The 13957-nt window shown below is 38.7% G+C and overlaps 2 protein-coding genes across 6 annotated transcripts in view; both read left to right on the forward strand.

The window, feature by feature from the left end:
• BEX3 (brain expressed X-linked 3) overlaps positions 1-13957 on the forward strand; it is a 296936-nt gene that overhangs the window by 137014 nt on the left and 145965 nt on the right. The gene's annotated exons all lie outside the window — the stretch shown is intronic.
• On the forward strand, positions 1246-2900 carry BEX4 (brain expressed X-linked 4). 4 transcript variants are annotated; one of them, XM_059910571.1, is made up of 3 exons: positions 1246-1268; positions 1896-1973; positions 2308-2900. In XM_059910571.1, exon 3 carries the CDS (start codon positions 2313-2315, stop codon positions 2673-2675), a length of 363 nt encoding a protein of 120 aa, XP_059766554.1. In that variant the 5' UTR covers positions 1246-1268; positions 1896-1973; positions 2308-2312; the 3' UTR covers positions 2676-2900. The 4 variants fall into 4 exon arrangements, with proteins under 4 accessions (XP_059766554.1, XP_059766552.1, XP_059766551.1 ...); XM_059910569.1 differs by lacking the exon at positions 1246-1268 and adding an exon at positions 1351-1486; XM_059910568.1 differs by lacking the exon at positions 1246-1268 and adding an exon at positions 1517-1630.

Genomic DNA, 13957 nt, shown 5'->3' on the forward strand with positions numbered 1-13957 from the left:
GAAGAAATTATATAAAAAAAAAACCAATAGAAATTCTGGAGCTGAAAAGTACAGTAGCTGAAATGAAAAATTCAGTAGCAAGGTTCAACATCAGATGTAGACAGTCAGCAGAAAGAATCAGGGAACTTTAAGATAAGTCTATTGAAATTACCCAGTCTGAGGAGCAAAAAGAAAAAGGAGAAAGAGAGAAAGAAGAAAGATTATTTGAAGAAATGATAGGTAAAACTTTTAAAATTTAAGGACAGTCACAAATACACACATCCAAGAAGCTCAACAAATTTAAAGCAGGATACACTCACCAAGACACATTACAGTCAAATTCTCAAAACCAAAGACAAAGAGAGTATCCTGAAAGCAGCAGTAGGCATCAGGTTTTATTTGGACCCTGGTCCAGGCAAACTGTTAAAAATAACTATAACAGAATTGGGAACTTGAACACGGATTGGACATAAAATGGTACTAATGGATGATTAATTGTTAGGTGTGATAATGGTATTATGATTGTCAGTAAAAAAGAGTCCTTGTAGATGTGCACTTTGAAATACTTATGCACAAAGTGATATTATATCTGGGATTTGCTTCAAAAATAATCTCTAAGGGTGGGAAGTGGGTAAGGATATAGATGAAATAAGATCGACCATGAGTTGTTCCAGTACACTTCCAGTTGTTATGTACACTGGGTGATGAGTACATTGCCTTTCATTATACTATTCTATTTTTGCATGTTTGAAATTCTTCCATAACAAAAGATAATGTAAACTATAAATAGAAGGAATTTTTAATCAAAAATAGGAACAAAACAATAAAGTGTTAAGAATAATTAGAAACAATTCCATCTCCTTGATTCATTTCCTGTTGCCCCCACCATGCATTTGTGTATAGAGAAAACGAGAAAACGGTGGGCATTGGTAACAAGGAGGACAACAGTTTGGGGGTGGGGTGTTTGAGGCACCTTGCTCATCATAGATATTCTTGCATTAATTTTGTTTTTTTAGAATATTGCATTAAAGTGCTATTTATCTTCAGTACAGAGGGGTTTTGCACACCCTAAAATGTTACGCCTGAATCCTGGCAGGTGGAGGGGTGTATCCTGGGAGCAGAGGAGGGCAAAGGCAAGTCCCCAGAAGAGCAGTGGGAATGGCCAGTGGCCCCCTGGGAAGATACTGCCCTTCCACGGCCGTTAGAGAAAGGCCCAGGAACACACAAAGAAAGGAGAGCTTCGGGGCCCAGGCCGGTGCCTGGACAAGTGACACGGGGGACAGGGGGAGGTGAGCACCGCCGGCTCTTCGCGACCCCACGGGGCAGAAGGGGGGCGGTGCGAAGGCGTGGCGTCCCGCGGTGACGGAGGGCACACGTGAACGGCCCGCGCCGACTGGCGCTCGGCCCGCTCTAGTGGTAGACCAAGCTGTTGCTCGCTGTCTTCTCGGTCCCTGCGGGAGTGCGAGCTGGGGGCGGCCCCCAAGAGTACGAGGCGCGGGGGCAGCAGGTAAGGAACCCGGAGGGGGGTCCGCAGAGGTGGCGTTGGCGAGCGGACACGGCCTGCGGACCCCTCCCTGGGGGTCCGGTTGCCCCGGGGCGGAGACCGCAGCCCCCATGCCCCCTGCGGCCTGGCGTTTGGCCACAGAAAACGGTAGGCCTTCTCTGGGGGCGGGCCGCGCGGCCCTGAGGCGACGGCCTGCTTCTCGCAACACAGCGAGCTTTTCCGACGCCCCCGCCCCGCCCCGCCCCGCCCCCCTTCTTCTCGGGGTAGAAAATGGTGGTCGGCGCGGGGGCGGCTGAGGTTGGGAGCGGGGGACGCTGGGTGGGGGTGGCCGGGGGGTGGGAGATGCGGGGCCGAGAAGGGGCCGAGCGTCCGGATGCAGCAGCCCCCCTTCCCCCACCCTTACTCTCTGCAGGTCTGCGAGTGGAAGTGTCGCGGCGGCGCACTTGCAGCAAGAATCGGGAGGAGCAGGAGACCGCGAGGATAGGCCCAGGTCGGTGCGGGGGACAGTGGGCAGGTGGGGGGAACGTGTGGATAGCCCTAAGACCCCCCCAAATGCTCCCCCCTACCCCGTCCTCCATTTTGGTGCCTGCAGAGACGTGGGCATGGATAGGCAGGGAAAATGGTGGGTTTTGGGCGAGGGAGGGGGGAGAGCTCGGACTGGGGGCCCCCTAGAGGGCGTAGGGAGCCTCTCAGGTGGGAAAACGAAAATTTGAAGAGCCTTTACATCCGGGGCTGGAAGTCTTGAGAGGTGCTTAGTAGGGCCTCTGTCCTCGGTGCTGATCAGTCCACCCAGAAAATAGTCCCTTCTCTCTTTTGTCTCGTAGGAGCAATGGCGTCCAAAGAGGAACAAGCAGTAAAAAATCTCAACATGGAAAATACCCAACAGGAAAACGAAGGGGGGGACCAGGCCCCTTTGCAGCATGGAGAGGAATCACGCGATTTGGGAGGGGGTAGAGGCCAGAAGCCTGGAGGAAATGTCAGGCTGGGACGTGTTAGACGACTTGTCCCTAATTTTCGATGGGCCATACCCAGCAGGCATATTGATCACAGTGAAGTGGGGGATGATGTAGAAAAGCACGCAGGGCAGATGATGGAAATCAGGAGGAAGACTAAGAAGCAGCAAATGAGGCATCATGTGCGCTACCAAACTCCGGAACCTGACAATCATTATGAGTTTTGCCTTATACCTTGAATCCTAAGATTTTTCCCTGAGGTCAGTAATGTGGCCTCTGCTCTACATGCTTGTAGTTTTTGTGATTTACTTTTTCTGTAAACCTTTTGGTGTTTCCACTTACCAGTTTCTAATTGAATATTGCTTTGTCTCTGTAAAACTGTCTGTCAGCAGGGCAATTTCATCCAGTTAAGGAAAAATTATTCTTTTCATAATATGAAATTAATAAAGCAGTTTAAAAAGCAATCTTCCTGTGACACACCAGTGTTTATTTTTTGTTAATGTTACCTTTCCTCTCCTAGCTCCCTGGACTCAAAATCTCAGTTGTCTTTGACTATTTTTTCTTGTCCTCAACCAACCAGGAAGGATCGTATTCATAATTAAGTATCTGATATTTTAAGAATGTATGTTGTACTGGTTTTCAAGGAGTGTGAGTCCACCATCTGCATAAAAATACCTTGGTGGGGGAGCTTTTTGAGAATGTAGGACCTCTGGCTCCTATCTTCCAGACCCACAGAGTTGGATTCCAAAATCTCCATTTATTAGTAAGCTCTCCGGGTAATTCTAGTGTACACTGAAGTCTGAGGCCAGTATTGTGTGTATGTATGTTGGATATCTGTGTACATATGTGTGTATCATTGTGTGTATGTATATTCCATGAACGTATGTGTGTTTCGTGTCATTAAGTGTAAACAAAGTAAGTGGAATAACATAGGATGAATACTTCCTGAATTCAATGGGCAAAAACATTAAAAAAGTACAAGACCCTAAAATAGACTGATTATAAGAGTGGTAGGGACAGTGGCAGATGAGGGTACTGGAGTTCAGAGATGCTAAGTACCAAGGTTACCCTCTGCTGTACATCTTGGTGGGGGGGGGTCTGATCTGGGACATTTTCTATAGGACTTTGTCATCTGGAGGTGGAGAATATTTGACTTTTGTAACTGATAACAAGCTGAGGAAGATCAAACTCAGCAAGACTGAGGCTGTTGTTCTATATTTTGCTTTTCAGTGTTTCCAGTGTAGACACTTTGAAAAAGTGTAGACATTTTAATTTTTAGAATAGAGCAGAAAGAAATCTTAAAGATTCTTCAATCCAGTGTTCTTCAAAGTGAGAATTGCCATCTATTACAACTCTTGAAATCAGTTTTGTGGGTCACAAGCAATTTTTTTAAAAGAATAGACCAAAAAACATCAGAGTTCATCACCCATGAGTAGTGTTAAGAATTATTTTGAGAAACTTGTTTTAGTTTTACATGTAAGAAATATTGTCACCTTATAAGATGTATTTCTAACTGTAGGTCACAGGGTAAAAAAATGAAGTCATTTTATCAGTCCAAACTTCATTTCACAGATGAGGAAACTAGGTAGGAAAGTGATTTTTCCAAGGTCACACAGCCAGTGAGTAGTAGAGCTGGGACCACAGTTTCCAGTTCAGGGTGATTGTCTCCTCACCGCAGTACCTTCATAAGACATGACTTGGAAATTTTTGCAGTGTGTGCTGATTGCCAGTGGTGTGTATGGACAAACTTGCACAACTTATACAAAATCACTGTTTATTTGATGTTCACACTTTAGTCATCAGAGTCCCTGCATGTTCAATTGAGAAACATATTTAAGGAGGACTCTGACCCTTAATATTTTGGGGCTGGAATGATCTTTCATTTTCTGTCTAGAGGAAGGGAGAGTCTGATCTGAAAATGCACGGTGGTGAACTCATAGGCACTTCATAAAGGCTAGCTGATGGAGTGATGTTCATAAATGGCTTTTTGGTCCCTCAGAAAATCAATACTGTGCCTTCTACCCCAATCCTAGATTTCCCAAGGCAGCCTCAATTTTTAAAAAATATGGGAATGAGATCAGAACTTGACTGGTCAAAGGAAAGCAAGGAAGCCTCACCAGGGTTTTTGGGGATGGTGGGGGATGAGAACAGACTTTCTGGAAGAAGTAAGGGTCAATATTTTGGTTCAGAGTATGGTTTTTTGAAGAACTGAAATCCCCTCCCATTGGTGTTTCTGAAGGAGCGGGATGATGAGGTCAGAACTTTCTGGAAGTGATAAAGTTCAAGGAATAAGGTCACAATGTGATTGTGGAAAGAGAATCAAATTAACATCCCTCTCCTGGGAGTTCCTCTTATGGTAGGGGATGAGTACAGAATTTTCTAGAAGCAGTAACGTTCAGGTACCATGATCAAAACATGATTGCTTAAAGTCAACTGAAGGAAGTGCCCTTTCCTGGATGTTTCTGTAAGGGTGGAGTGAGGCCAGAACTTTCCGGAAAAAAGTAAAAGTCAGGGAGCCAAGTCAGAAGGTGATTGAAGGAGAACTGAGTACCTCATGAATGCTTCCATTAATTTATATATCCCATAGGAAAGTCTGTTTTTCCTGATCTTGGTGAACAGTACAATCTGACTTTCTAAGGTGATGATGGAGAGATGTCAGTGGGAGTGTCCTAAAGAAGCCTGCAAGGAAATAAAATGAATCTCTTATGAAAACAAAAGAAAAGTGAGTCAACCAGGAACAACAAAAGGGACTAACACATTCATCCCTATCAGTTGTTTATACTTTCATGTTGGTAAATTTTTAGTATCTTGAGGAAAATATGTATGTTTTTACAGATTTTCACGGAAGGATTGGGATAGAAGTCTAGTAAATAAGGAGAAAAAGAGGAGATCTCTGAGGAGGGTCAACCTTTCAGCAGCATATGCTATTTTCTTCAAATTACAGAAAATGGAAATATCACTGAGGGAGTATTTAAAAAGACGAGCAAGGAAAAAAATGAACTTACAATGAAAAAAGCAAAAACAAGTAAATCAAATATCATGAGAATAAACAACAAGACAGGTTATCACTCTCAGCCTTTTCAGTTAGTACCTACAAGTGAGTAATTAATTTAGCTTTATTAATGTACAATTACACAACATTGTGAATCATCTATACTTCAATTTTTTTTAAATGTACAATTAAAGTTTTAGAAGTACCTAAAGTATTCAATTTGATCTGTTTTACATATATTTAGGCCTATGAAACCATGATCATAATCAAAATAGCAAACACTTCCATCATCTCCCAAAATCTCTTTCATCCCATGTGTAATCCCTCCCTCCTTACACCCCCAACCCCACTCAACCTCTGAGCTGTTTTTTGTCACTATAGTTTTCATTTTATAGTATTTTTAAATATAAAATGAATCATAGAGCACATGCTCTTTTATTTTTGTCTGGCTTCATTCATTAAACATAACTATTTTACATGAAATAATAGCATATTCCTTTCTATTGGTGAGTGGTATTACATGGTATGGTGAATGCTTATCCATTCATCTGTTAATGGACATTTAGGTACATTCCAATTTTTGGCTATTACAAATAAAGCTGATATGAACATGCACATACAAATTTTCGTGTAGACGTATGTTTTAATTTTCTTGGGTAAATACCTAGGAATGGAATGGCTATGTTGTATGGAAATTGTAAGTTTCATTTTTAAGAAACTGCCAAACTGTTTTTCCAAGGAGGTTTCACCATTTTACATTTCTATCAGTAGAGTATTGGAGTTCTAATTTCTCCTCATTCTCACCAATACTTAGTATGGTCATGATTTTTTTGTCAATATTTTAAAATTTTAACCATTCTAAAGAGTGTGTAGTAGTATCTTGTGGTTTGCATTTTCATTTCTCTGGTGACTAATGATGCACAGCATATTTTCATGTAGTCATTAGTCATTCATATATCTTCCTTTGTGAAATAATTTGTTCAAATATTTTGCTCATTTTTTAATCTGATTATTTGACCTCATTACTGAGTTGCAAGAGTTCTTTATAAATTCTACAATCAATTTCTTTTATACATATGTTGTGAATTCTTCTCTCAGTCTTGGCTTGCCTTTTCATTTACTTAATGGTTTCTTTCAAAGAACAAGTTTTAAATTTTTATGAAGTCTAGTTAATCCACTTTTTCTTTTATAATTGTGTTCTATTTAAGAAATGTGCTGCCTAATTCAAGGTTATGAGGATTTTCTCCTATATTTTCTTCTAACAGTTTTATAGTTTTAGGCTTTTCATTTTGGTCAATGAACTATTTCAAGATAATCTTTGTGTACAGTGTGAAGTAAATTCTGGTGTTTGTTTTGTTCCATATTGATATCCAATTAATACAAAGCCATTTATTGAAAAGAACTTCCTTTCTTCATTGTATAGCCTTTGTACCTTTGTCAAAAATCAAGTGCTCATGTATGTGTAGGTCTATTTCTGTACTCTCTATTTTGTTCCATTGGTCTACATGTCTATCTCTTCACCAATATCAAACTGTCTTGATTACTGTAGCCTTATTGTAAGTCTTGAAATTAGGGAAAGTTCTGCAACTTTGTTCTTTATTAAAATTACTTTGGATATTCTGGATCCTTTGAATTTTTATATAAATTTTAGAATCAGCCAGTTATCTATTTATTTAAGCCTGCAGAAATTTTTATTGGGATTGCTTTGAAGCTGTAGATTAACTTAATGATAATAACTATATTAACAGAGTCTTTAAACGTATGAACATGGTATACACTTCCATTTACTCAGATCTTATTAAATTCTCTCAGCAATGTTTTGCAGTTGTCATTGTGGGGGTCTTGGACATATTTTGCTAGATTTATTCCTAGGTATTTTATGTTTTTGTTGCTACTTTAAATGGGATTTTAAAAATTTAGCTTCCCAATTGTTTGCTGCTACTGTATAAGAATACAATTGATTTTTCTATGTTAACCTTGTATACTATGACATTGCTACATTCGTTTATTAGTTCTAGTAGCTGATTGTAGATTTTCTGCAGCTTTCTACTTATGAATTCATATTACCTGCAAATAGTGTTTCTTGTAATGAAAAGCACAAAAGCAAGTCCTGCCAAGTTTTTCCTCTGTAAATTTCTATTTCTCCATTTCCATGCTCTATTTCTGAAAAGTGAGTCACCTAGTCCAGCTCATATTCAGTAGAAGGGGAATTAAGCTTCACCTCTTGGAGGAAGAAGTATCAAAGAATTTGTGGGTATATGTTTAAAAATAAACAGCCATAATTATTAATTAAAATTTGGAGGTAAGGTACTTTGAAGCTATGCAAATATCCTGTTTTTCCTTAAAGTTTTACCCATTAAGCTTAACATTTATCAGTGAATCTTACCTGCAGCAAATTACTACTTTGGTGTTCTAATGGTGATTTTCTATGTCCTTCATATCATCTACATTTATTACTGGGAATTATTCTGTAAGTAAGTTCTACCTTATTAGTTTATTTATTTATTTAATCCTTAATTTATATCAGTTTGGATGTTGTTATTCATTGGGATATAATCAAATAACATCTTTTTTTCTCAAATTGATCCAGTTTTGTCCTTCAGAAGCTCTTTGGTGTTGGTTCATGTCCCTTTGACATGTCCAATGTGTTAGGCAGAACTTTAAAGATATTCCGCTCAAGATTCCTGTCCTTTGGTTATTCAATAAAACACTAATCTCAGTACTGCTGTAAGGGGATTTTTATCAGATGTAATTTAATACTCAATCAGTTGACTTTAAGATTGAGAGATTATCCTGGATTATCCTGATCTGTTGAATAAAATCACAGGAACTGATAAAGCATAGAACCTTCTCCAGCTGGTGGCAGAAGAGTAAGGCAGAAAAGAAAGAAGAAGAGGAAGTCAGGGACATTCAAAGCCAGAGATGGATTCAGTTTGTCATTGCTGGCTTTGTAAATGGAGGTGGCCAAGAGCCAAGGAATGTAGGGAGTCTCTAGAACCTGAAAAAAACCCTCAGCCAACAGCCAGCAAGGAAACAGGGACCTCAGTCCTACAAGTGCATGAACTGAATTCAGCCAACAACCTAAATGAGCCTGGCAGCAGGTTCTTTCTCAGAGCCTTCAGATAAGAGCCCAAGCTTGTTGACACCTTGATTTCAGCATTTTGAGACCTTAAGCAAGGAATCCAGCTGAGCCCACCTGGACTTCTGTTTTAAGCCACTACTTTCATGGTTATTTGTTATACAGCAAAAGAGAACTAACACATTTGCATATTCTTTATAAAGCACTTCTTTACTTTCTAGTACTACCAGATGTTCTAGGTTCATCTTGTACTTTCCCTGTCCTGACCCTAGGATCAACTAATTTTTCTCCAAGGAGTCATGGTTCCTTTTATTAGAAAATGGTATTTAGAAACCAAGATCTACACCTTATGTGTGTTCATTGTTAGTGGGGCAGCATTGTGTCTCGGCCCTCTCAGTGGACAGAACTAGTAAACATATGTATCTATACTATTCTATGTATGTGCACACACACACACACACACACACACACACACACACACACACACGAGTTCATATTGATATCTCTGACACTAAATCCTTTCTTCTTTGCAACTTCTTTCTCTGATGTGAGAAACTTGGCTCCCACTATCTACAACATATTAACTTCTTTGTTTAACCTTCATACACATGCAATGTATGGCTATACATGTAATGAATTGCTATACCATACTCTGAGAAAAACGGATATACCAACTAGGGTTCAGGTCATTTTGTCTTGCTTTGCAGTACCCAGTCAAAACATCGTTTTCTGAAGTTGCTTAGGTCAGTTCCATTATTTCCCACCCACTTCAGTGAAGTGATCTCATACATTTTGCTATGGTCTGAATGTTTGTGTCCCCCCCAAAGCTCATATGTTGAAATTCTAATGCCCAATGTGATTGTATTAGGAGGTGCTCAGTCATGAAGGCAGAATTTTCATGGATGAAATTAGTGCCCTTATAAAAGAGACCCCAGAGAGCTCCCTAGTCCCTTCCACCATGTGAGGACACCGTGAGAAATTGGCAATCTACAACCCAGAAAATGGCCTTCATCAGAACTTGACCATGCTGGCACCTTGATCTTGGACTTCCAGCCTCCAGAACTGTGAGAAATAAATTTCTGTTGTTTATAAGCTACCCAATCTGTGGTGTTTTATTATAGAAGCCCAAATGGACTAAGACACATTTGTAATTCAGTTAGATGCATTTTTTTACAGTCTGTACTCCTTCTTGGATTCCCCTGATATTCTAGTTGACTTCTAAAATTTCCATGTATAAGGGTTTCTCAACTTTGGCACTATTGACATTTTGGACTGGATCATTCTTTGTTTGGATGGTTGTCCTGTGCATTGTTGGATGTTTATCAGTATTCCTGGTCTCTAACTACTAGATGCCAGTAACACCAACTTCCACAGTGTGAGAACAAAAAAATATCTGCAGACATTCCTAAATATCCCCTGACAGGCAAAATCACTCCCAGTTGAGAACCACTGGCATAGGTAAAAGTCACTCTGTGGTGTACGGTTTTATGGGTTTGAGCATGTATGTTAATCACCATAATAACATATAGAAGAGTTCTATCACCCTAAAAATTCCCTTGTGAAGCCTCTTTGTTATCATTCACGTCCATCATCCCCAACCCCTGTGAGCCACTGATCTGATTTTTTTTGGCTGCACAGCTTGCAGGACCTTAGTTCCCCAACCAGTGATTGAACCCGGACTATAGCAGTGAAAGCGCCGAATCCTAACCACTGGACCACCGGGGAATTCCTTCACTGATCTGATTTTGATTCCATAATTTTGGCTTTTCCAGAATATCATATAAATGTAATCATACAATATGTAGCCTTTAGTATCTGGCTTTATTCAACTAGTATAATGCACTTAAAATTGATCCATGTTGTTGTATAAAACAAGAGTTTATTTCTTTTTATTGCTGAGTAGTATTCCATTTTATAGATGTGCCAGTATTTATTTATATTTTCATCTGTTGAAGGACATCTGGATTGTTCCCAGAATTTGGAGACTATGAATAATGCTACTATGAACATTTGTGTACAGGTTTTTGTGTGAATATGAGTTTAAAATTCACTTGGGCAAATACATAAAAGTGAGATTCCTGGGTCATATGGTAAGTGTATGTTTAACTTTATATTAAACTGCCAATTTGTTTTCCAAAGTAGCTGTATCATTTTGCATTCCCAAAAGCAATGCATGAGAGTTCCTCTTGTTCCACATCCTCACCTGCATTTGCAATTGTGGAGAGTTATAAAATTTTATCCATTCTAATAGGTGTACACTAGTATCTCACTGTGGTTTTAATATGGATTTCCCTAATGACTAACAATATGGAACATATTTTCATGTATGTTTATTTGCCATTCAGAGATCTTCTTCAGTTAAGTCACTGTTCAGATAGTTTGACAATGTTTTAATTGAATTTTTTGTTTTCTTTTGCTGAGTTTTAAGAGTTCTTTAAATATTCAAGATATAAGTATTTTATAAGATGTGCAATCTGCAAATATTTTCTCCCAGCATGATTTGCCTTTTCACTCTCTTAACAGTGTCTTTCAGAGAGCAAAAGTTTTCATTTTGATAATGTCCAATTTATCATTTTTCTTCTTTTATGGGTGTCATACTTGTAAATATTTTCTTTTGGTGTCATACCTGAAAACTCATTGCCAAAACCAAGATCACACAGATACTCTCCTATATTTTCTTCCAGATTCTTATGTTTTACATTTACATTTTATGATTTACATTGTGTTGTACATGTATATTTAATACATTTAGATATATTTGAATGAAAATTAACATTTAAGTATATTGCACTTTGAGTTAATTTTTCTATAAGTTGTGAGGTATGTTTTGAAGTCCATTTTTTTTAGTTATGCATGTCCAATTATTTTGGTTTCATTTCTTCTTTTCCAATATATGTTTCTTGGGACTTTGTTCATAGACAATAATGTCATCCACAAATATGGAAAATTTTTCTTTACTTTACAAATTGTATGTCTTTTGTTTCTTTTTCTTGCCTTGTTGCACCAGATAAGACCTCCATTATGATGTTGAATAAGAGTGCTGAGAGTGGATATTCTTGCCTTGTTCCCAGTCTTGAGAGAAAATATTCGGTCCTTCACCATTTAATATGTTAGCTGAAGGTTTTTCGTAGAAGCCTTTTATCAGGTTGTGGACGTTGACTTCTATTCATAGTTTGCTAAGAGTTTTAATTATTAATAGAGATCGCATTTTGTCAAAAGACTTCTTTGCATCTATGGCTATGCTCATGTGATTTTTCTTCTTTGGGTTCTTAATGTGGTGGATTGCATTGCTTGATTTTCAAATATTGAATTAACCTTTCATTCTCGGGATAAACCCCACTTGGTTGCAGTAGATTGTTCTTTCTATATATTGAGAAATTTAATCTGGTAATATGAGGGATATTGGTTTTAGTTTTCTTTATTTGTACTATATTTCTCTGGTTTGGTATCAGAGTAATGTTGACATTGCAAAACGAGTTGGAATGTATTTCTTCCTTTTCTGTATTAGTTTTCAATTGCTGTCATAAGAAATTACCGCAAACTTAGAGCCTTAAACAATACAAATATATTGCCTTATGAATATCTAGGTCATAAGTCTCACCTGCCAAAAATCAAGATGTCAGCAGAGCTGTATTCCTTTCCCGAGGCTCTAGGGGAACATCTGTTTCTTTGCTCACGAAGACTGTTGGCAGAATTTAGTTCCTTGTGGTTGTAGGACTGAGATCCCTGTTTTCTTACTGACTGTCAGCTAAAGGTCATTCCCAGCTTCCAGAAGCCACCCACATATTTCGGCTCATGACCCTCTTTCTTTCTCCATCTTCAAAGCCAGCAATGACTGGTAAAGTGCTTGTCACATTTTGAATTTCTCCTCCTCCTTCTATCTCATCTCTCTGACCTAAATAGGAAATGTCCTCTGCATTTAAGGATTAGATTGGGCTCACATGGATAATCCAGGACAATCTCTTCATCTCAAGGTCCAAACCCTTAATCAAATCAGCAAAGTCCATTTTGCCATGTAACATAACATGTTCATAGGTTACAGGGATTAGGGTGTGGATATTTGGAGGATCATAATTCTGCCTACCACATATTCTATTTTCTGGAAGAGTGTGTACAATTGGTGCTGTTTCTTCTTTAAATGTTTGGTAGAATTTGCCAGTGTAACCATCTGGACCTAGAGTTTTCTCTTTGGATGGTTTTAAACTATGAACTTGATTTCTTTAATAGTTGTAGGGCTACTGAGTTTATTTTATCTAGGGTGCTGTTCAAATTAGACAATATCTATTGATTTGTGTTCAAATTAACTGTCTCCTTCCTCTGTCATCTCCATACTTCCATTGAATCCATCATGTCAGTTTTAAAATTTAGTTATTGTATTTTGCAGTTCTAAAACTTACATTAAGTTCTTTTTTATATTTATTTCTTTGCTGATAATTTCATTTTTAATTAGTTTTTCAAGAGTGATGGCTCTTTTGAGCATTTTTATAATAGTTGCTTTAAAGGCTAGCAAATATTTACAGACAGCATCTGTCATCCCATCATTGGTATCTGTTGACTGCCTTTCCCCATGCTTTTTGAGATTTTCATGGTTTCTTATATGCTGAGTAATTTTGGTTTGTATATTGGACATTGAATATCATGTTACGAGATTTTGGGTCTTGTTTAAATCTATCAGTTTGATGGTACTTTGGATTCTGGTGTTCTTTCCCAATACATCTGCCATTTAATGTTTCCTTTACAGAGAACTCAAATAGCTGCACCACACATTCTGTCTGGTTTTTCACAACTGTGTTCAGTACTACAGAAAGTTAAAATGTGCCTATTCTATCTTACTTGGAACCAGAACAGCACTGTTTAAATCTTTATGTTTACTTTTAATTTTTTAACTTGAAGAAAAATCACAAACTTAGAGAAAAATTGCAAAAACAGTACAGAGAATTTTTTTCCCTGAATTATTTGAGAGTAATGCCAGCCTGATGCCCCGTTAATCTTATGGTATGCAGAATTTGAAGAGGGCCCCTATGACTTTCACCTCCTACCATTATGTTACATATATGGCAAAAGGGAGATTATTCAGGTGGGGCTAATTTAATCACACAAGCCCTTTAAAAGGAGAAACTTTTATACGGCTGTTGGCAGAAGGGAAGTCAGAGAAACTGGAAGCATGATAAGGCTTGGATGCATCACCATTGCTGCTCTGAAGATGGCAGGGGTCAAGTGCAAGGACAGAGAGAAACCTCTAGGAGCTGACAGCAACCCCCTGTCAAAAGCAAGCAAGGAGATGGGGACATCAGTCCTATCACTGCAAAAAGTTGAATTCTGCAAACAACCTGAATGAGCTTTGAAGGGGCTTCTTCCCCTGATCCTCCAGATAAGAGCCCAGGACAGCCAACACCTTGATTTCAGACTCGTGAGACTCTAAGCAGAGAACTAGTCAAGCCCTCCCAGAC

The sequence above is a fragment of the Balaenoptera ricei genome, chromosome X, assembly GCF_028023285.1.
Source record: "Balaenoptera ricei isolate mBalRic1 chromosome X, mBalRic1.hap2, whole genome shotgun sequence".
Classification (NCBI taxonomy): Eukaryota; Metazoa; Chordata; class Mammalia; order Artiodactyla; family Balaenopteridae; genus Balaenoptera; species Balaenoptera ricei.